Raw genomic sequence first — 25556 nt, forward strand, 5'->3', positions numbered from 1 at the left:
CAATACTATTATAATAGAAACTGAATATTTATTCAACGATTATGTAATGACTATAAGGAAAAAACTTCGCAATGTTGATGTTAGATATAGGTTCCATCAGCTGCTATTATTGGTTTAAAATAATTGTTAATAGTTTCTTGTATTTCAAAATAATTGTTACAGAAAATACATCATGGTAGAACTGTCCACAATCCAGATTGATTTTAAAATCACAATGCTTTGACTTCCTATGATTTTTGGACTGAATTACCCAGCCACTTACAGAATACAGTTTAATGTAGACTGTGAATCAACTGCAACCTGGCACTTTTCCCATTAACAAATCATTTGCAGATGTGAAAAAAAGCAATGAGCAACTAGTGACAATTCAGGTTAAATACCAGACACTGGATTTGTAACACATCACTGTCCCACTGAGTCACATGAGCTTTTGTTAGGACTACACCCATCTTTTCAGGATTGCGGGATAGCTCTGATACGTATCTTTCGAAATAGGTCTATTTGTTTGGCTGGCGGTAAAATTATTTGTTCAAAGTTTCTGGCACCAGGTTTGCAAGAGAAAAATAAAGTACAACAATGGCATAAATAAGGAGTTTCTGAATTACTAAAAGAAAATTGTTACAGAAGATGATACTGAATTCTGTAACATGACACAAAACAATCATTAATTTTTTTCCTGCAGAATGCCCCTTCAGTGGTTGTTACTCAGTTCAGAACTGTAACATTAAATCCAGTAAAAATCACCCAGTCCTAATTCTTTTGCAAATGAAACAGTTTTAATTTTAGAAACATCTCACTTTCTCAAATTAATTGTTGTAAGCAAAAGCTGGAGTAGTCTACAACATGATGAACAGTTTACTAATACTTTCAAGGATGCTTTGTTTTATTGCTAATAGCAATTCCACACATGCGACTTTTAATCAATCAATGTGAAACATGTCATTATTCAGTGTTTCAGTGCTCAATAATGGCAACTGTATTTACTCTCCTTTTTTTATAATGGTGTTACATAACAACAAAATTCTAAAATCATATTTATCTGCTTATTAGATATGCTGCTATGGATAAGAGAAAATAACTTCATAAAAGGATACTATGAGTCATAACAGAACTTGTGAAACACTATGCCACTGAAGAACCACCAGTTAAAGGAAAAATAATTGCTCCTTCCTTGGTACACAGCAATAATGATGCTAAAATTTCCAAGCAGAAATAGTGCAGATACTAACCGTAGACATTAAGTTGAGCATTGTGTTCCACTTCTCCCACTCGATTCACTGCTAAGCATCTATATGTCCCTCCATCTTCAACACGAACACTTGTAATATTCACATGACTAATGACATCCCCATGTGATGGCACATATTGGCCAATTACAAACCTGAAAATTGTGGTTCACTGTAATGCACTTCATTAATGAAACTTCTGTAATTGCAAACAGTTGGTTTATCTCTCAAATGATGCAAATGTAGGCTCAAGTTCTACTAGGTGAATGTTTAAAACTTCTGTAATGACTTTCTTCACACCTGTGACAACATACACTTAACTCATTCTGTTCAGGACATCCGATATAATTATGATAAAATTTAATAAAATCTGAACTCAAATACAACTGTTCAACAATAAGAAGGGCTTCCATAAAATGAAACAATCAGCTTAGTAGGTAACAGTGACTACTTCATCAACTGAAAAATACGTAATAAGTCGGACACACTTATCTTTTATCCTTGGTGTGATTTTCTAGATAAATAAGTTAAACTTGTCACACTGGTGTGAACATACTTTTCTATCCTACTCTGCATAGGTAAACACAGTTTATCACTTCCACTGGCAGTGTCACAGGGACTTGTTGAACAGACAGGTGGTTCTTGTGGCCAATGAAGTGGATGGCTAGCAAAAAGCAAAGCCCAGAGCATGGTGAAAGTCATGTTAAGCATGCTCAAGCAGTTCAAGGTTCAATACAAATTGAAAAAATGTGAGTATGGTCAAGGTCAATGATCTCCTGTTGTCAGTGGCACATATCAAAGGCTTCAGAGAATAGTGAGAACTTCTGGACAAGTGCAGGGCCATTGTATTTACAGGCACTGTAATGTCATTGGATGCGCCCATGTGAGGTGCCTGTGGATGTGGCAGCACCCTCGGTGGCAACAAGCTTAAGCTGCAGTATGAAACCCAAGTATCTCTGGCCTTTCCTCCATATTGATACTTGGGCTGAGTGGGGAATATGAATCATTATTGAATACTAAACATACAACCCACAATAAATGAACTTTTTACACTTCTATTCTATTTTATTCAAGATGGTTACTTGCAGTACATGTTACAACACACTATTTGGAAACTCATTATGTTCCTCTATTTACTCTAGCTAGTCTTCAGAATTATTAGTTGTAGCTCCTGTATATTTTCCTGTGTGTTACTGTTTTATTACTTATTCTCCTGGTGTTAAAATTATTATGATGCATTATACATTCGAGGAGAAATTCACAAATGAACTGCTCAGTTATTATTTCCACATTATGTCTATTTATGGAACACTCTCATATAATAGTGACCCAACTAATGCTTTACCTGATTATCTGCCAATCATCACTAAACTTGTTATATTCAATCAATACACTGAAAATTGGTTAACTAGATGAGAATTAATATTCTTCTTTTTTTTTATCTTGGAGCCAGGTAAGAATCAGATTAAATGTATAAGGTACTAGCTCCCAGGAAATGGAACATTCAGTTTCATACTTGCTCGGTTTATCAGTACAGTTGACTGAGTGAAGTAAATTTATAATTTATTTGTGTGATTTTATTGCTTTCTTATGTGTAGCTTCCTTACACTACTCATATAAATAACATTATCTGCAAACTTTCTTTCAAATTTTGTTTATGTGGTGGTTTTCCATCAAGTTCTTTCACTCTGCTGTAGTGTTAGCAGTGTAAAACTTCAAAGTGAATTAAGTAATTTGGTTCTTCCTCTATGGCCATGGTACAGTATTTATGTTACTTTATTTTCCTGCATGAGCAACAGACAACATTCGTGGGCGGTTAGTATGAAATGATCAAGGAAAGTAAACAGCCTGTTGTAAATATGAGACGGCAGAAGGTTTTGACAATCTAAGATAGCACCAGGCCCTGACAAAAGTACCTTTATTTGTAAAAATCACACAGTAAGGGTACTTCACTAGTAGGTTACAGGTAATCTGTATTCTTTTCAGAGGCAGCTTACATGCACAAAATCATTTCGACAACAGGCTGAGTCAATGTAGGAGGAATCAGAAAAATAAAGATAATTCACTCCATATTCAGTAGCCAGCTGTTTCAGCCTCAGGAGAAACTCCAGTCAGCACTTACAGCCCATATCTTAAGGGTCCCTCAGCCTCCTAAAATAACTTCTGTGGTTCATCTTTGCATTCACAGATCATTTCTGATAGCTGACACAAAATGTTGTACCTAATTTTTAATCAGTTTTGCCATTGAATGATCAGATATTAACTGAAATGCAATAGTTTGAAAAATTTAAAGGACACTTTCTGAAAAATCCTACAATGACTACTTTAGCCAATGTTTGACATTTTTAACTTCATTCACCCTTGAAGACACATTGCTTTTGCTTGAAAGGTAAAAACTGAAATAGTATTGATGCTAGACTCTTATTTATAAACACAGGAGAAGCTTTCTGCTTGCTGAATGATAAAAAAAGTGCAAATGCCAACCAGTCTACAGTCTATTAGGATCCTACTGTCATAGATCTCAAATAGGCAGAAAATGCAAAACAAGTGCACTTGCATTTCATCTTTCTTTTGTCATGTTCTTGTGTTGAATTTTTTTTAAAATATAGCACAGAGGGACAGGCATTAATGTCGTAGTCAATTACAAATTGACTCACAGTGGCTTGAAACTGTTATGAAATATCAAACATTCATGAATTTCCAAATGTGAGCGACTCATCACACATGTGACCTGTCTTACTAATGGCTCCTGTATTTGTATGACAATGATATGGAGAGATTAATACGGATCTCCATTTTTGGTCTCAAATATGTAACAGAACCTAACTGAGGCACCTGTGTTCATCCTGATAAAATGTAGAAGTTATCCATGGTGACAGGATTAATCACATTTGTATCTGTACACTGTAGAATGAACTAAGCTCACCTGCTTTGTGTAAGGAATATTCTTGTACACAAATGACGGATAATTTACCACGGAATTATTTTTGGTTCTGTCTCTTTCTTGTAACATATTTGTGTTGAACTTTGCTGAAATTGTTGAATCTGTAATTCTGGTTATGTCTTTTGTTAATTCTTACACTGTTTCATTTCTTGATACAAATCACATTCAGGAGTTGTTAACATCTTTTTCTAGCTACATCACAATTTAAGATTAAGATCAATGTCCATTACAACCAGAGGTAGTAATATGATTGTCATTTACTAATATTTATAGACAGCATCCACTGTAAAACACTTATTTTGGCAAGCACTGAATTTATTTTTGGACATCATAAGATGCAAAATTTTATTGAAAGTTTACACTTGATCCATTTAGTTCTTCAGTTTTTGTGTGATTGAGTAATGTTTATTAAAGTGCAGGTATATCTGCTGCTAAAAGCCAGTTAATAAGTTCACCTGCAGTATTGCGATATATATGGATGGTCCACTCACAGTTTAAGCAAATAACCGCAATTGAAAATAATGTTAATGTTAACATACCTTAAAATTCAACAAAGGCATGATCTGTGTGAGGGACATTTAAGAACGACATAGATTCTTTCCACTTTTGTCTTTGCATCTTCTGCTCCACTCAGTTTCTTACTTTACACAATTGTTCTTTGGTGTTACTATATTTCATGTGTTCTTGATTGCAGTATTATTACAAAACCAACAGTAACAACTCACCAAATCTACTACATTTCATTTTCACCTTACAGTTTATTTTCCAGCTTTCCTTATTGATCCCCTGAGGAACTTCAGATTAGAATGTTTGATTAAGACTGCATAACTTTTTCCTGTTTCTTTTTGGCACTGTTAGTTTTTGATTTGTTCATTTTCATTTTTTATATCTTCCAGTCACTGAAAATGGCATTGGGTATGTTTTTACATAATCAAATCTCTTACTTTAGTTACCTGCTAAAAATTTATGTATGGAAGTATTTGCTTTATATTTGAAACTGACAATATAAAGAATGCTTTTCCTTTGATTCAGTGATGCAGTCATTCAAGAACTTTTTAGGATTTGTGCATACACTGTATATCATCAATTCAGTACTGCTTTAGTTACTCTTTCACAGAAGTAGCCTTGGACCTGGAATTATGCAATTACTGGTTCTGTGAAAAAGATAACTTAAGGTAGTTTTAGTTAGCTGCAGGGCCCAAATGAATATCTCACCAGAGTTTGTGAAGACATAAGGAATTGAAGCAATGCTTCATAGTTACTTCCCTCACTGCAAAGTTTGACAGAAAGCTGAAGCCTCTACCACCTTCTCGTGGGTACTTGTATGAGTTCACCATTCCACTGTCTCCATTAGTGTTGTTCTTCAACATACTTACTGTTAGTCTGAGGAGGTCCTCTTTTCCAACTGTAATCATGAAACTGAAATTTCTTGTATCTATAGATACTGATATTCAGGGGTTTGTTCAATACTCCTCTTTGCTTTGAAAGTGCTCACTCAAAAGTTTTCTTCTAACTTGCCATTTCCAATTTCTTATAATCTCAGTTTGCACATAATGACAGGCATATTTTAATAAGTACTAACAATCTGCACAGTTTTTGGGAAAATGCTTAATGTTTATAGTCCCAGTTTCCTTGTTTCCTGTATAAAATACATTATATTTTTGATAAATATTGAACAGATTTCCTGCTTAGCTAGATACCTTTGTCTAATGTTGACAATGCTCTTTAGGGAGAGTTCCAGTAAAAGTTTTGTTGACAAGTAACAATGTGTAGTTGACACTTAATCACTAGTTGATCTCTTCAATTAGCCATAGTTTTATTGAAATAACAGTCTTTACTTTTCACAGCCATGGAAAGTATAATTTCTTTATTCCAGTTTCACATTTCGCATCTACATTTCTCAAGTCTTCTGATACATTTATTAAACCAATGTGATATATCAACTGATAGGTGCTCCTCCAATGTGTTTTTTGTGTAGTTCTGTAGCTGGACCACTACATATAAAGCTCAAGTTCCATTCAAGACAAAAAAGTACTTTTCAGTAATTTTAGATTGTATCTTTCTGCTATTTTCTTTGTGACATCACAATTGGGAAATTCTTACAGTTAATTCATTCAGAGTACTTCCACTTGTATAATGTTGTTGAATACATTCACTTGTCATTTCTTTCTGAAACTTTGATAAAGCACACAGCTGAATATACATACTTCAGAAAACTATAATCAGTGTTATTTATGAGCATAGTGCTAGAATAAATCTGAACCAAGTTGTCATATGCGGCAGACGGGAGACAAAACATTGATTACTGCCCATGTTTTTGTTGTATTTCTGGTGCTTAGGCTTGAACCAACAACATGTGACATTTGTTATTCTTAAGCTGGCAGTCATTTCAGACTGTTGGACACAACATCTTCAGAAGAGTAACATGTTATCTACACATCACTTCCCTTGAGTCATTAGATGTATGACAGTTGCTCTCTTCAGGCTGTCCGTAGTTGGCCTTGTGAAGCTGAATGAATACTGTCACAGAGTTTGAGACCCAAGAAAGGTTAATCAGAGATACAGAATCTTAGAATCTGTTTGTAGTTTTACTGAGTAATGGGTGACTCACACTAACACATTATTATTCCATATACAAAGAGACAAAGTTCACCTTACGCTGGTAGATATCTATTAAGAATAAGAGAGACTGTGGGTCTTATTCTGTCCATGGTTGGAATGATGGAATAAGTTTTTTCCACATGATTCCATGAAAATTTTAATTTTTATTGCCCTAATAACATCTGAGAAATGGCAGCAGCATAATATGTTAACTATTGCAACAGGCTACAATATATTTTCGAAGCTTTTTTATAACACTTCTCTTGATTGTCTCTGTCAGTGAATAAAGAACTTATTGCTGGAAATTAATTTTAACCCACTTCTTCAGCTGGTTTCTTGTTGATTATCACAGTAGATTGTGTGATTGTGTAGTTGAAAGCAGAGTAAGCTCTTGTTATTGTTAATTACCATAAAGTGATGATAATTATCCAATCATCATTTCAAAAAATTGAAAACGATTTTTCACCTCTGACAAACTTTTTATCGAGGAAAATTCAGTGTTATACAGCTGTCTCACCACAAGTTTGACTTTGCATGTTGTTGTTGTGGTCTTCAGTCTGAAGACTGGTTTGATAAATTTCCCCAAACTACTTTAAGCTGCGCAGGACTCTTCATCTCTAAATAACCTGTTTATGGTATTTGCTTCTTGGTCTCACTACACATTTTTTCCTCTCCAATACCAAATTGGTGATCCCTTAATGTGTCAGAATGTGTCACATCAACTGAGCCCTTCTTTTAATTAATTGGGTCACTAATTTATTTTCTCCCCAATTCTAATCAGTACCTCCTCATCACTTACGAGATCTACCCATACAATCTTCTGCCGTTTTCTGTAGCACCACATTTCAAGAACTTCCATTTGCTTCTTCTCTGAACTGTTTATTGTTAATTTTTCACTTCTGTACAAGCCTACACTCCATACATATATCTTCTGAACCTACACTCCATACATATATCTTCAGAAAAGACTTTCGAACACTTTAAATTTGTATTGAATGATAACAAACTTCTCTTCTTCAGACTCATGTTTCTTGCCATTTCCAGTCTACATTTTTATCTTCTCTAATGCAGCCATCATCAGTTATTTTACTGGCCAAATAGCAAAAGTAATCTACTACTTTAAGTGTCTTGTTTCCTATCTTATTTCCTCAGTATCACTAGATTTAATTTGACTACATTCCATTATCCTTGATTTCCTTTTCTTGATGTTGGCCTTATATCCTTTCAAGATGCTGTCCATTCCATTCAGCTGCACTTCCAAGTTGTTTGCTGTCTCTGACAGAATTAAAATGTGCAAATCTCAAAGTTTTTGTTTCTTCTTCCTAAATTTTAATTTCTCCTCCAAATTTTTATTTGGATTCCTTTAGTGCTTGTTACTGTACAGACTGAATAATACTGCTGATAATCTGCAGCCTTGCCTCACTTCCATCTCAACCATTGTTTCCATTACAAACACCTCAAATCTTATAACTGTCATCTGGTTTCTGTACAAGTTGCAAATAACCTCCTCTATATTTTACCCCTGCTACCTTTGAAATTTCAAAGAGTGTATTCCAGTCAACATTGTCAAAAGATTTCTCCAAATCTTATGCTACCTTCTAAGATGAGTAGTAGGGACAGGATTGTCTCACCTGTTTCTACATTTCTCTGGAACCAAACATATCTTCCCTGATGTCAGCTTCTGTCAGTTTTTCCATTCTTATATAAATAATTTGTATTAGTATTTTGGAACCATGACTCAATTACTAAACTTATAGTTTAGAAATTGAAAGGATAAGCATAATTTGGCCCCATATGCAGTGTTTTACAATAAGTTGTGTTTCTCGGAAGACACTGAAATACATCTTGACAAAAAAGCTTCTGGATATGACCTGCTGGATGTATGATGGTATCTTCATTTATCTCAGTGCATCCTCATTGACATCAGTTAGTTCAGTTTCTGTGTACATTGCAAACATTAGATTTTTATGTGTGCCGCTGGCAATAATTTAACTGTAGGTTTACAGAATTCAGAATATATCTTTCATTATGAGATCAGAGCCATAACATGAGATTTTCATATAGTAGCTTGTACTTCAAAAATACCTAGTAAATACTGATTATAAGGAAAACTGATTCCAGCAAAAGAGGCACTCATGTCATGCATTTGCTAGTCTCCATGTAAAATGCTTGTACTAATGGCACTTCACGTTGAGCAGTAACAATAAGATATGTATTTCTTATGAGTCACTATCAGACTCTAGCTGATGTTCCATAGAATCTGACTGGTAATGCAGTTTCTTTGGACTATTATCAAAGCAATTCAATTAGTGTTGTGATAGGAAGAAAGTTATATTCATATTGAAAAAATCTGGATGCAGCTGCTCGAATTTTCCTTTGGAATAAAATGATTTTATCAGACAGTAGTGCAAATTACTAATTTTCTCATAGGTAGTTCAAGATATGTAAATGTTGGGCAATACCTGACTTTCTTCAGATGCTTTTGTAAGATTTTATGACTATTTATGAAATTAATAATGCAAGAGAGAGACTTTCGATGATATCAATACTTCTCTGATGAGAGTTTTTTTATACACAACCACATTTCATTTTATTTGTTTGTTGTTATCTTGTATACAATTATAGGCACTGTTTTACCTTCATACTGAAGTTATATTTTTCAGGGCAGATGAATACAAACAATACTAGTCTGCTGTTTTCTACAGGTTTCATAATTTTGCTTGATATGGGTGTTTCTGATTATTAACAGCCGAACTGCTCGAACATTGTTTCTGCTCAATAGAAATAATTGTTTTTGAGTGCACGGTGTAATCTACAAATTACTACAGTTAAGTCCAAGTGATAATCAACATCTGGATATAATGACTATAGGTGTGTATGCTCAGATAGGTTGATTGATTAAATTAGATTAATAACTGAGAAAAATAGATTTTGATGGAGCAAGTAGCTCAAAATAGAATGAAACTGAAACAGTGTATTTTGATTTTTGTGAGTTCGCAAACACATAACTGTATAACATGTAAGAAAAGCTTTTGTGGTAGAAAAAATATCTCACATTTGTCTTAGTATTTAGTTATATTAAGGAGCTACTATTTCCCAGGTACCAGTGTGACACCTCCAAGAGAAAGATTAAGGAGGAAGGAAGATTAGGGTTTATGTCTGATTGACATTAAGGCCATTAGAAAAAGATAAACAGAAATATATCCTAATCCAGAGATTCACTTCTGACATAACATTTCATACACAGTTCAAGAAGATAAATGGGACCGATGACTTCATTGTTTGGTCCCCTGCCCCAAACAAAGCAACCAGCCAAGAAGATAAATAATTTATAATTGCTTTGTAAAACATTCTAAACTAACATCTATGTAATTATATGTTTCCTGTTTCAGTATTCTGTTATCTGATGCAACCCATCTTGACAGAAAGTGAAGTTTAATGTGGATCTAAATGGCTACAGGCTGGTCTGCTGAGTCTGTAATGTACCTCGATACTGTTATGTTATCCTATAAACTTCCTTCAGCACAACCATACTGAGTGTTTCATTTCTCCTGGATATTAATAGTTTTTCATATTTAGATAGTAGCCTTTTGATGTAATTACTAATGTAGGATCTGCTTTGATATATAGACTGTCTTAAATAGGTTATGTGAAATTATTTTTGAGTCTTGGATGGAGATCCCGGTTCTTGATCCCAGACTGAGACTTTAGTTCAACTCTGTCAATGGTCAAAAGACTAAAAAAAGCCAGTGTCTTCTGGGGAGGTTGAAGTTGGCTACCCTTCATCTTGGTACCTGTACAATTGTACCAATGGACACAGGATAAAAATAAAGACAATATCTGTTTTTTATCTGCCGAGGAGAAACTTTCCAAACACATTTAATGAGTCACTGATGTTTATACACTACTGGCCATTAAAATTGCTACACCACAAAGGTGACATGCTACAGGTGCGAAATTTAACCAACAGGAAGAAGATGCTGTGATATGCAAATGATTAGCTTTTCAGAGCATTCACACAAGGTTGGCGCCGGTGGCGACACCTACAACATGCTGACATGAGGAAAGTTTCCAACCGATTTCTCATACACAAACAGCAGTTGACCAACGTTGCCTGGTGAAACTTTGTTGTGATGCCTCATGTAAGGAGGAGAAATGCATACCATCACATTTCCAACTTTGATAAAGGTCGGATTGTAGCCTATCACGATTGCGGTTTATTGTATCGTGACATTGCTGCTTGCGGTGGTCGAGATCCAATGACTATTAGCAGAATATGGAATCAGTGGGTTCAGGAGGGTAATACAGATTGCCATGCTTGATCCCAACGGCCTCGTATAACTAGCAGTCGAGATGACAGGCATCTTATCCGCATGGCTGTAATGGATCGTGCAGCCATGTCTCAATCCCTGAGTCAACAGATGGGAACATATGCAAGACAACAACCATCTGCATGAACAGTTCAATGACATTTGCAGCAACATGGACTATCAGCTCGGAGTTACCCTTGATGCTGCATCACAGACAGGAGCACCTGTGATGGTGTACTCAACAATGAACCTGGGTGCACGAATGGCAAAATGTCACTTTTTTTGGGATGAATCCAAGTTCTGTTTACAGAATCATTATGGTCGCATCCGTGTTTGGCGACATCATGGTGAACACACATTGTAAGCATGTATTTGTCGTTGCCATACTGGCGTATCACCCGGTGTGACGGTATCGGGTGCCATTGGTTATACGTCTCGGTCACCTCTAGTTCGCATTGATGGCACTTTGAACAGTGGACGCTACATTTCAAATGTGTTACAACCCGTGGCTCTACCCTTCATTTGATCCCTGTGAAACCCTACATTTCAGCAGGATAATGCACGACCACATGTTGCAGGTCCTGTACAGGCCTTCCTGGATATAGAAAATGTTCGACTGCTGCCCTGGCCATCACATTCTCCAGATCTTTCACCAACTGAGAACATCTGGTCAATGGTGGCCGAGCAACTGGCTTGTCACAACACGCCAGTCACTACTCTTGATGAACTGTGGTATCGTGTTGAAGCTGCATGGGCAGCTGTACCTGTACACGCCATCCAAGCTCTGTTTGACTCAATGCCCAGGCATATCAAGGCCGTTATTACAGCCAGATGTGGTTGTTCTGGGTACTGATTTCTCCGGATCTATGCGCCCAAATTGCGTGAAAATGTAATCACATGTCAGTTCTAGTATAATATATTTGTCCAATGGATATCCGTTAATCATCTGCATTTCTTCTTGGTGTAGCAATTTTAATGGCCAGTAGTGTATATTTGGCATCCATGAAATTTTATATACTCATGGATTAAGAATTTTTCTCTTTGCATGTATACCATTTATATTCAAAGTATTCAGTTGGATTAAATACAAAAAATAGGTGATAAATGAAGTAAAGAACAATTTTTACTAACCAGGTGTTTCAATTATCCAGTCAGGAAGGGCACTTCACCAGTGTAAGAAAATAATAAAGAGCAATATAAAAATGAAATGAGTAACAGGACAAATTATTAATTTAGATTTAATATTAACTTCAAATATGATATTTTCAACATGAAATCTGATTGAGAATGCGATAGTGGAATTCAAATCTAGTAAATAGTTCTGTGGTTAGGGAAGCAAAATATAAACCACTTAAGCAGTTGACAATACAGAGAGAAGAACTGGTGAAGTGTGGATTTTCACAGAAAGGACAGCATTAATGAAATAAAAGTAACAAAATTATTTTAATTATGTTCTCATTATAGTGAGGAACAGCCTACATATCACTGAAGATAAGAGCATAGGAAGAAATAGGTGAAGGGTGCATGTAAATTGATGAAAGGAATTTTTGTATGCAAGATCTCCGAAAAAATTCAGAGATTTAATAGATCTTACAAAGTAAATCATTTTTTGTTATTAAGCCTGCATCTTGTGACATGCCATTTTAAATGTATGCAACCAAGTTTGAGGTATATGGAGTAGAGCATAATGTGACTGAGAAAACATTGTGATTGACAGCTGGGTGGAGAAGAGGGACTATACACAGTTCTCATGATTGCAGATGAAGCAATACTGCCAAAACCTGCTTGGAAAGTAAATTAAGCTAGTGTGTAATGAATTGTTGTGTTAACTGGATTTCCCCATGAGTCAGTTAGAAAAATTATTCAATCTAAGTACCTTGGAAACACTTCTTTGCCACTAGTCCATCCAACCAAAATCAACATAATCCCAACATTGAACCTTGCCTCTCCCAATTCATAATACCATCCAACAGTGACTCTCTCCTCTCCCACCTAACCACTCCCTGGTCACCTTCCAGGAATTCCTTACCTCAAACTTGGTGTTGCCACCACCACCAGGTCCATTCCTAAGAACACTAACCTTTCAACTGGAGACAGGACAGCCATACACACCCTGAAAACAGAGCCTCACTTAAACATCTTCCATGTAGACAAAGGCTCCACCACTGTCATGATGTTTTGCAGTAACTACCTGACCAAAGGCCCTGCAAACTGTCTCACACCTCCACCTACAATCTCTGTTAGACTGATCCCAACCCAGTTGTCGAGCATAACCTCCAGTTCCTACCCTTCCCAGAGCGTCTTCCCCAAATCCATCTCCCTCCTCACTCCAACAGCACTCAACACACTCAATTTCTACATGCTCCCCAAAATCCAGAAACACATCAATCCTGGATGCTTCGTTGCAGCTGGCTATTGTGCTCCCACTGAAAGAATTTCAGCTCTTATTGACCAACATCTCCAACCAACAGCCAGAAACCTAGCCTCCCACTCATCACTGTTGATGCCACCTCCCTATACATCAACATTCATCATGCTCAAGGCCTTGCCACTATTAACCACTACCTCTCATAACTTCCTTCAGACACCAAAGACACTACCTCATTTCTTATACTCCTTACCAACTATATACTGACTCACAAATACTTTCCTTTAAAGGAATGGTAGACAAACAAATCCACAGCACAGCCATAGGTACTAATGTGGCACCCTCCTACGCCAACCAGTCTGTTGGCCATCTAGAGACAACCTTTCTAGCTTCCCAAAACGCCCAACCCTAGTCTGCTTCAGGTTCTTTGATGATATCTTTATGATCTGGATTCAAGACCAAGACATCCTATCCACATTCCTTAACAACCTCAACACTTTCTTTCTCATTGCTTCACTAGATCTTCCTCTACGCAGCCTTCTTGGATGTTGATCTCCCACTATCTAATGGCTCCATCCGCAACACTATCCACATTAAGTCCACTAACCACCAACAGTACCTGCATTTATACAGCTGCCACCCTTTCCACACGAAAAAAATCCTTCTCATACAGCCTGGTCACCCGTGGAAGACTAATATACAGTGGGAAAAACTTGCTTGCCCTGTATGCTGAAGACCTCACGAAGGCCTTCACAGGTAGGCATACCCCCAAAACTTGTCCACAAGTAGGTTTCCCACACCATATCTTTACACACCCCTAATCTTCCCATCACCCCCAAGAACCAGCTACAAAGGAATGCCTCCCTCATCAGCCAATATCACCTTGGACTGTGTGAAGGGACACTCTCTTCCAGCATTACTTTTCCTCAACAGAAGTAGTCAATACCAGAAATAGTTTCAAATTCTGAATAGGTCAATATTATCTCAGCTGTTTCTCTAAAAACTTTCATATGAGTTTGTGCACAACGTGCTGTATTTCAAGCTAAAATATATAAAAAGAAATTACTTTGTTTTGTTTGTTACAATCGATATGTACTAGCTCTGAATGTACAGTTGAAATTATTTTAACTTAGAAACATTTGAAATTAAGAAACATTTGGCACACTTAAAATTTCTGTTATTAATTATGCAATCTGATACTATTTATTATGTTTATTTCTGGATTCATTTATAAATAATAATTGAAATAATAATAATCGAAATTCGTTTGTCAAGAAAATTTGTAATCCCTTTGGAATATTGTTATTACTGCAGAGTGAAATAGTAGTGGGCATACCTCTGACGTGACAAGCCAAGTTTTTATATTTGGGAAGAAGAATGTAATTTTGTCTTTGTTAATGTGAAAATTCAAAAGACAGTCTGATATAGAAAAATGTGAGAGAATAAAATATTCATGAAAACAAAAAATACAGTGCATGTATTCTTCAGAGTTAATTATGTCAGTTGGAACCATGAGATCCTAAAATATGAAAATTTCAGCTTCAAGAATCAGCCCCTAGATATGAAGAACTGGGAGCAGGCTACAAGAAAAGAAGATAAGTAAAAAGTTTATTGAAAATCTTACTCCTCTCATATTTTTGGAAAAGATACTTTACCATAAAAAATAGGAGTGACAACAACAAATTGTTGAGGGAGGGGGAGATTACGAGTGGAAAAACTGAACCATAGCTTTTACCAGGTTTTTTATTATTTCTCATCGTGCCCTGAAATGAGGGGCATCCTTGACAAGTCTCTTTACACCTCTCCTAAAGTGGGGTACCATCGCCCACCCAACCTACACAACATCGTAATCCATCTCTATGCCACTCTCACTCCTGAACACATGATGTACGGATTATATCCCTGTGGCAGACCAAAGTGCAAGACCTGTCCAATCTAGTAACCCAGCACCTAATATGCCAGTCCTGTTACAGGCTTATCCCACACTATCAGAGGCTGGGCCACCCAAGAAAGCAACCAAGTCATATTCAAACTCTGCTGCAAACACTGGAAAGCTTTTTGTGTTGGTATGACTACCAACCAGCTGGCCACCAGGATGAATGTCCACTGACAATCTTTTCACAAAAACGAAGTTGACCAATTGTTGGCACAACATGCAGCTGAGCACAACATGCTCTATTTCAATGGCTGCTACACAACCTGGGCCATCTGGATCCTTCCTCTCACCGCCAGCTCCTCTGAACTATGTAGATGTAAGTTAACCTTACAACACATTCTCTGCTCTCGTAATCATCCTGGCCTCAATCTCAGGTGACCCATGGTACCCACACCCTCCACCCAACAGTTTGTCCTTCCTATGTCCTGTAACCTCCTTCTAATTCATGTCCCCATCTCACCTTCAGAGTGCACCACTCGCCACTGGTTTCTGCAATCATGCATCACACCACGTAGCCCATACACTGGCAGCCCTCATTCCCCCATTCCAAGCTGACAAACAGGCTGCCTCCATCCAAGCTGCTCACCACCCATCCACAATCCCTCTGCCTGCCTCCTGCCTACCTCTCCCTCTATCCACCCCACGCAACATTAGCCCCACCACAACCAGTCTTGCCGAAATGCAGCACTGGCACTGTTAACCCAGCCAGCAACATATACCAGCCGGCACCATATAGGGGCAAACGCTTGTGTGTGTGAGTGTGTGTGTGTGTGTGTGTGTGTGTGTGTGTGTGTGTGTATTTTATTCAAGGTAGTAAAAGGATTATTCCAAAAGATAGCAAGATTTCTTTCTTTTTGTGTGTGCCTGTCAACAACTCAGCACTTCTGCTTTTCAGTGTGTAGTCTCCTTCATTTCAGAGGTATTCACATTCCACTGGAAATTTCCTACAACATTTACTATTCAGTCTCCAACAACAATGTATAGCAATAAAATTTTATGTCAGAAGGTGCAGGTAACTCGAAATGAAGGTTTATCATTGCAAGATCCTTCATTCCTCTGACATAGCCCTACAGCTCTGAAATTTTCCACTAGCTGTAATGAAAGATATTACTGACTTGCAAGAAAGTTAAGTAGTTGTAATATTCTGGCTGGCAACATAAATGAGAATACTGTTTAAATGAGGAACTAACATTAGATTTTTTGTTGAACTGTGGTATGTATTGTCTGAAGAAAGGACACACAGAGTGGTAACTAAGATGGTCAAGAATAGGAAAGAACAGCAACCTTATCACTGTTGAAGGAAAATCACAGACAACTTGAATCAGAAAGTGCAGATGGGGACTTGAACTCTGCTGTTTACAAACATGAGGGAAAGCCTCAATAACTGTAACAGCTCACTCGTTGTTTGAAGACAAATTAAGATGTACTGCTGTTTCACTTCAAGGAACTGAGGAACCAATGGCATCAGAAGGGATACTAAAAACAAAACATGCTGATTACTGATCACATGAAGAAAATAGATGAAGAGAGGAGCTAATAAGGGAAAAATAAAAGATATAGTGAAAATCTCATCTGCACTGACCAATGGCTCTGACTATGAAGACCAAGAAAGGAAAGAATATAAGTACCTGTTCATGCACAACTTTACAGGAACACTTAAGGTAATTAAGCATTCATATGGCAGCATTTGCCAAATGATTAAAGTAAGTAACATATTGAAGAATAAGTGTATTGCTGGAAGACACTGGGAAACTTACAGAAATAGGGCTACAGTTTGAAAAGGAAACTGCAACTGTAACAAATTGCCTGGTTACTCATACAGGTGTTTTAGATCCATCACATGTCAACCCATATATTCTTCACTTCCTGGTTTACATGACATTACAATGACATTTGTGCAGCACAAGTATTTCTCAGCCATTGTTAACCTTAGCTTATAAAATAGAGGCCACATATAATCTTTATATTGGCTTCACAGATGTTCTCAAGATACTGAGTGGGTGCCATTCCAATCATTCTAAAAAAATAAAGTACTCAGAAGTACCACACAGCACAAAGAAGTCTATGCAAAAATCATCCAGACTCGCTGATCTCACAGCCACAGAGCAGGACAGACAAGTGGAAATAGAACCAATGAAATGAATAAATTTCCAATAGTAACAACTAAATTCATCAATGAACTGCCACATCTGCCATGTCATTTTAACATACAGAGTTTACAAATGATGCAACGAGTATAATAATTCAGTTGATTTCATTTAGATCTAACAGTCGCATTTCCAACTGATGAAATCCCTCTCTCTCAATTATGTTTGGCTTACTGTTAATAATGATGCCATTAATTGTTTGCGATGTGGATGTTGTCATCTGTTAATAACTAATAATACAGTTATTTATTTAAAAATAAATACATTGCTACATCTTCAATATATTAACTATGTTTTACGTCAGTACATTTGTCCACAGTCCTAGGTGAACATTTTTAGCATATTAAAGAACTTAAGTTTAAAACTGTGGTTATAGTATTGTTAAAGTGTTGCAAAACATATATTATAGTTACATCAAATGCTACGGAGTTACAGGGTATTATTTACATTGGCTAGTGACATAGTGATTGACTTGGCAACTGCAGATATGTGCCAGTGTTTCTCTCACTGGTTTAATTTATTGTCTTACTATTCTGATAGTACTTGTTGAACTTTGATAAAAAGAGATATATTCATTTACAGTTTTAACATCAGTATAATGTTTTGATTTGGTTTCTAGTTACTTTCAATTTGCTTTCTACACCATAAATGACCATGGCTCTGTCAAAAAACCTATAGTTCACTATTTCTTAGCAAAGCCATTTGAAGGGCAACACTGTTGCAAGGATCAAATGTAAGCACCAGTGCTGACTAATGTTAAGTTATTCTGTAGTGTGTCTGAGAAGTCCTAGTACATGTATGCTAAAACAGTGTATTGTATGTTGCATCTTAAGAACGTATGTCTAAAAACAATGTATCCAGCAGATCTGGTTGTACACCACAGTGCATTACACAGAGATCTATATGTTGTCATGACCTCCTCAATATCTTGCGTTGAAAGATTTCTCAACACTTTTGAACAATTCCTCATTAGTATTGTACCAATGCTGAGCTACATGGGGGCCGAGTTGTCTGGTGTGGTACTGTCCAGACTTCATGGTGGCCATTTCAATGCAAATGGCACTGGAGAATTTGCTGAACCATTGCTCAATCTAGTGGCCTCAAAATTGTTCAACAAGGAACTCATGCACCCGAATAGCAAAGTGTGCTGATCTCCATCCTCTTGTAAACTCATGATGCTTGAGCTGTTTTTCTTTTTTCTTTTTTTTTAAGTATTATGATGACATCTTGGTGCATATCATGAGGTGCATTCCTTTCCAACTTCTGCACATATTCCTTAAATCAGAAAACCATATTACACCATTGAAAACAAAAATGTATCACACATTCATCACAAAATAGTACTCTCAAGTGTGACAGACAGCATTTGGACATTGTGACAGCAAAGTACAGCAGGCTTCAACTTACTGCTCCATGTTATCGTTATATAATTCATGCACAGACATTGGTCTAAATACTTTCATTACTGAATATCTTTTTATTATGGTAATATACTGTTGACTGCATTACTTGAAGTTCAGTTGCTCTTTTGTGAAGGCATTTCACTGGAAACTCCTCAATAACTTGAATGATGGTGGCACACATTTCCTCTCACATTTTCTTATTTCTACTACTCAACCTGTTCTTAACACTCCCTGAAATAAAAGCAGGGTTGATTTAAGAGGTGGAGCTTTGTTTAAGTAATCTAAAGACACTCATTATCTATATCAATGTTTTCCATTTTTCATTACATTTGTGAACATATATGTGACTAGTTACTGATGTGTCCTCTCATCTACATCTACATCTACATAGATACTCTGCAACCCATTGTATGGTTCATGGAAGAAGGTATCCCACACCACCAGCTATCATTTCCTTTTCTGTTCCATTTGCAAATAGAGTGAGGGGAAAACAACTGTATATATGCCACCATACAAGCCCTAATTTCTCATAGCATATCTTCATGGTCCTTATGCAAAATGTACATTGGAGGCAGTAGAATCATTCTGCAGTCAGCTTCAAACACTGGTTCTCTAAATCTTCTCAACAGTGTTCCTTGCAAAGAATAATGAGTTCCGTCCAGGGACCATTTGAGGTCCTGAACCATGTTCGTAACACTTGCATGTTGTTCAAACCTACCAGTAACAAATCTAGCAGCCAACCTCTGAACTGCTTCAATGTCTTCCCTTCATCTGATCTGATACAAATCCCAAACACTCAAACAGTACTCAAGAATAGGTTGCACTAGCGTCCTATATGCGGCCTGCCTTACAGGTGAACCACACTTTCCTAGGATTCTCCAAATAAACTGAAGTCAACTATTCATCTTCCGTATCACAATCCTCACATAGTCATTCCATTTCATATTGCTTTGCAATTTTATGCCAAGATGTTTAAATGATGTGACTGTGCCAAGCAGGAAACTATTAATGCTGTATCTGAACATTATTGATTTGTTTTTTTCTACTCATCCACATTAACTTGCATTTCTCTGCACTTAGACCTAGCAGCCATTCATCACACTGACAAGAAATTTTGTCTAAGTCATCTTGTATCCCCCTCCAGTCATTCAACTTCAGCATTTTACCATACACCACAGCATCATCAGCAAATAACAGCAGATTACTGCCCACCCTGCCTGCCAAAACATTTATGTATGTAGAGAATAATAGTGGTCCTATCACATTTACCTGGGGCACTCCTGTGATACCCATGTCTCTGATGAACGCTCACTGTTGAGGACAACATACTGGGTTCCATAAGTAAAGAAGTGTTCGAACCACTCACATATCTCTGAACCTATTGCATCTTCTTTAACAGCCTGCTGTGAGGCACCATGTCAAATGCTTTCAGGAAATGAGGAATCTGCCTGTTGCCCTTCATCCATAATTCACAGTATATCATGTGAGAAAAGGGCAAGCTGAGTTTTGCAAAAGCGATGTGTTCTAAAACCTTTACTGGTCTCAAGAAAATTTATTATATTCGAACTGAGAATGTGTTCAAGGACTCTGCAGCAAACTGATGTTAGGGATATTGGTCTGTAATTTTGTGGGTCTGTTCTTTTGCCCTTCTTATACACAGGAGTCACCTGCACTTTCTTCCAGTTGCTTGGTACTTCGTGCTGGGAGATAGATTTGCAATAAATGCAAGCTAGTTAAAGGACCATTGCTGTAGAGTACTTCTTGAAAAACTAGACTGGGATTCCATCTGAACCTGGTGATTTATTTGTTTTCAGCCCTTTCAGTTGGTTCTCTATGCCAAGGATGCTTATTACTATGTTGTCCATTCAGGAGTCTGTTCAATGGTCAAACAATGGTGCAAAACTTCCTGTCAGTTTAAAACTGTGTGCTGGACCAAGACTCAATCTCAGGACCTTTGCCTTTCACTGGCAAGTGCTCTACCAGCTGAGCTACCCAAGCATGACTCATGACCCATCCTCACAATATTACTTCTGCCAGTACCACATCTCCTACCTTCAATGCACATTCTGCTGCATAGTGAAAATTTCATTCTCAAAACATACCCCAGGCTGTGGCTAAGCCATGTCTTCACAATATGCTTGCTTTCAGTAGTGCTAGTCCAATATGTTTTGCGGGAGAACTTCTGTGAAGTGTGGACTGTAGGGGACGAGGCACTTGCAGAAGTAAAATTATGAGGACGGGTCACGACTCATGCTCGGGTAGCTCAGTTGGTGCAGCACTTTCCCCGAAAAGCAAAGGTCCTGAGTTCAAGTCTCTGTCTGGCTAACAGTTTTAATCTGCCAAGAAGTTTCATAACACCACACACTTTGCTGCAGACTGAAAATTTCACTGTTGAAACACCAATATGTTTGTATGATTTTCCTCCATGAACAATGTCTTGAACATGAAATTTAAAACTTTGGCTTTCATTTTGCTATGTTCAACTGCCACACCAGACTGGTCAACAAGTAACTGGATGGAAGTCTTACAGCCACTTAGCAGTTTTACATAGGACTAGAATTTTCTTTGGTTCTCTGCCAGATCTTTTGCTAACATGGTGATGATAGTTTTTGTATGCTTTGCACAATGATCTTCTCACAGACGCATGAATCTCTACTAACCTCTGCTTGCTGTCATTTGCACATTTTCTTTTGAAATGAGAGTACAAAAGCCTCTGCTTACTCAGTGTTTTCCAAACTTTGTTATTAAACCATGGAGTGTCTTTTGCATTCCTGATCCACTTACTAGGCACTTAGTTCTCCAGACCACGATTTACAATCTGCTTAAACTTTGCCCACAGTTCTCCTATACCGAGCGAGGTGGCGCAGTGGTTAGACACTGGACTCGCATTCGGGAGGACGACGGTTCAATCCCGCGTCCGGCCATCCTGATTTAGGTTTTCCGTGATTTCCCTAAATCGCTCCAGGCAAATGCCGGGATGGTTCCTTTCAAAGGGCACGGCCGACTTCCTTCCCCGTCCTTCCCTAATCCGATGAGACTGATGACCTCGCTGTCTGGTCTCCTTCCCCCAAAAACCACCACCACCAGTTCTCCTATGCCCCTCTTACTGGAGCTAAGTGATATCAGTTCACTGTCTAAGTGAGATGCTAACAACTGCTTATCTGATTTTTTCTAGCAGAAAACTTTTCTAACCTTCTTAACTGATTTATTAATTTTTATAACCATAGCTGCTAAAATGACATCATGATTGCTAATCCCTGTTTCTACACTGATGTTGTCAATAAGTTCCAGCCTATATGTAGCTACAATGTCTAAAATATTTCCCTTATGTCTGGGCTGCTGAACTAACTGCTCAAGACAGTTTTCAGAAAAAGTGTTCAAAAGTACTTTGCATGACTGTCTAGCTGTACCTCCTGCAGTGAATCCATAGAGAGCCCACTTTGTACTCGGTGGCTTAAAGTCACCTCCAACTAATATTGCATGACTGGGTATTTCCATGTTACTTACAATAGACTTCCTTTAAATTACTCTATAACCGCCACAGCAGAATCGGGTGACCGGTAAACTCAACTTCGACCTCAGTAGTGACAATATTTTTGTCAGCTGCAATGAACACTCCCCATCCTATGGCCCCTAATCTGCCTTTACAGTATATGTTGCATAATTTGCTAAATATCTCAGAGCATTCCACTTTGGGTTTCAGCCAGCTCTTGGTCCCGAGAATAATTTCAGAGCAAGAACTTTCCTGGAGGGCAGTAAATTTGGTAACATTGTTATGAATACTTTGAAAATTTTCTGATAAAATCTTGACAGTTGAAGTGTATCTGCTCTGAATGTGATCTGACTCCCCTTGCTGTGTTTTGACTGGCAAGTGTTCATCAGAGTACCTCAAACTACTGGCTAGCCTAAAAAACCCTCATGTGCACTCCACAAATACTCTGTTACCTGAGTAGCTGCTTCCTTTGTGTAGTGCACCCCTGACCTATCAGAGGAGTCCTACAAACCCCCAGCTGATAATGTGAGACTACAACAGAAAAAATAAAATATTGAAACAGAATAATGTAATACTGATATTGGTAACAATGTTTTGTCCACCTCAAATGTGGGATATCAATAATAAAATAACTATTTATTTCCCCAATTGTACAAAGTCAAAATAGGTACTAGGACTTCTCAGACACCCTGTACAGAGTGCTGCTTTTTCTAGAAATTTCTGCAATGATGTCTTATCTGAGAGACATGAAGATTGAGATTGTTGTAGAAATCAAATTTGAATGGTGATGTTACATTATTCTACATATCATTGCAAGAAAATGACCTGGACAGTTCACTGCTGGAACAGTTAGCAGTAGGCTTCTCAAAGTTCTGAGTAAATGCTTCATTCCAAGAAGACTGCACATGTAATTATAATAGTTTTTGTGTTCAACAATTAAAATAAGAGGAACAGGGAACTCCTGACTGAGCTCACTGTCATTATTGCCTAGAATCTCTTTCACATCACATTCAACATAGCAGGACGCATAAAAAAACGTAACTGCTCTCTGAATGTTCTGGACAAAATCATGCTCTTTATTCATAGCATCATGCTTTATCTTCAGTTTATTAAATGTTTAACGTATACAGTTGCTCAATAGTTTAGTGTCTTTTCCGTAAGCTAATGAAAGTACATGCACTCCTTGTACCATCAGCATATAGTGTTACATCTTAATTAAATGAATGTGAAAGTATGAGTGACTAGGGAATGAAGACCTGAAAATTTTTACAAACTTAACAGTTCTTCATTCTGTTGGTCTATACAAGACACTAACAGTAACAGGATTGAGTTATCTGAAATATGGTGTAACACATGTATTTGTGTTTTTAATGAGTTGTTTACCATTTACAGAAACTGAATTACTGGGTAATTTAATCAATATCATACTTATCCACAACACTACCTTTAGAGTTTGCAAAAACAAAACACAAGCAAACAAAGAAGCTGGATAAGCCTTTGGTGAAGCTACTGGATAGATTCAAATTGATTACAGCTGACACCATTTGGAGACTATTTAAAATTTTGAGTCTTTTTCTTTTAAAACTTCTGTCAGTTTACCTTTCATTATGTGGTAATGGAAATCCATCAAGTGCCCACTTTATGTTGGGAGTGGGGTTTCCAGAAGCAACACATTTCAGTGAAATTGGTTGTCCTGGTTGAATTGTCTGTCTGATGAAGCGATAAACAAATTGAGGTGGAGTGTCTGAAATTTAAAAAAAAGTACCAATTTTTAAAATGTAGATAACCATTCAATCAGTAATACATAAATTTTTAGTTTCAGTAAATGATATCAGTTATAAAAGTTAGTTGTATTTAACAAAGAATTTTTTGTTATGGAATGACAAACAAAATCATTTCAACTTACGGCAGTGATTAATAGCAGCTTATCAACAATTTTGGAATTTTAAAAGTTTAAGACATGCATCAGAAATCATAAATATGCTAACAAATTAATTTCATATGCTAATAATGCTGATATGCAAATAGTTTGACATGATGATAAAATAATTTGATAGATTAAGTGCATTATATTGAGTAATCTTCAAAAAGTCAGTCTGTTCAGGATATGGCTTGCATGCATGGATGCTGACTGGAAAAAACACACTGAACATTCACTGTGAAACAGTACCAATAATTATAGGATGGATATGTTGCCAACCAACAATCTGTCAAAGGTTCTTCAGGATTTTTTTGCTAAGTGGCTTGAAATAAGCATGAACTTCAGCAGTTTGCTGCCAAGAAAATGATTATTGTTCTTACTGACTGAAGAGGACTAAGAAACATACCTTGGACATCTCCTTTGTAAAGGGACTTTGTAAATGACGTGACATTGATAATTCATATCTTTACGCCATTTTAACATGACAAAGTGTCAATATAAGTGACATTAAGGACCACTTTCAGATGTGGTCAAGACAATGATGAATTAGCTGCAGTGGTTCTGTTCCATGACCAGCTCTTTCAACAGTTATGATACTTACATGTTACTTCCTTTGGACTCATTTATTCTCTTCATTCCAGGAACAATGAAGGTTGTACATGAACAGTTATTACTGTATACCATACATTGCACATTACACATAGATGAAGTGTCTAGAAACATACATAATATTAACAGCTTCTTTGACTACTGAATTCACAGCTGCAAGAAGGAAGACTTTTCCTAAATCACATCAAGCCAGTTCTTAGTAATGTCACAACCCCTTGATACAGCAGTAACTTGATTCTCCATGGTGGACTTTACAAGGTATGAGGTGCACTTTTTCATAGGTGAACACTTTTAATGTTACTCTCCACAATCACTAAGAGTTGTCTTACATGGAAAACATGTCTTGAGGTGTGCCTTGGATGTTCCAAGTCCAAATCTCAATGTACAAGTATTTAGGGATTTCGATATTGTCCATGCTGCTTCATGTCCTAGTGCGTCTTTCTGATGTATGAGTTGGGAGTGCCTGGTCTACATCTCTGAGATGATATGGATCACATACTGGCAGAGCATCAGACATTGCTCAGCTCTCTCTGACTACTGATCTCAACTGATACCTGAGGGTGCAATATCTGAGAGAATATATTCTTTATCACAGTGA

At 37.1% G+C, this 25556-nt stretch overlaps 1 protein-coding gene across 1 annotated transcript in view; it reads right to left on the reverse strand.

Annotated features, from left to right (window-relative positions):
- The window catches only part of LOC124556186 (Down syndrome cell adhesion molecule-like protein Dscam2), a 604696-nt gene that overhangs the window by 360555 nt on the left and 218585 nt on the right, over positions 1-25556 (reverse strand). Inside the window, exons 5-7 of the mRNA XM_047130181.1 lie at positions 24028-24172; positions 10848-10853; positions 1230-1381 (exon numbers count right to left, since the gene is read on the reverse strand). Of these exons, the coding sequence (XP_046986137.1) occupies positions 1230-1381; positions 10848-10853; positions 24028-24172 (303 nt within the window). The remainder of the gene's footprint in view (positions 1-1229; positions 1382-10847; positions 10854-24027; positions 24173-25556) is intronic.

This window comes from Schistocerca americana, chromosome X, assembly GCF_021461395.2.
Source record: "Schistocerca americana isolate TAMUIC-IGC-003095 chromosome X, iqSchAmer2.1, whole genome shotgun sequence".
Taxonomy (NCBI): domain Eukaryota; kingdom Metazoa; phylum Arthropoda; class Insecta; order Orthoptera; family Acrididae; genus Schistocerca; species Schistocerca americana.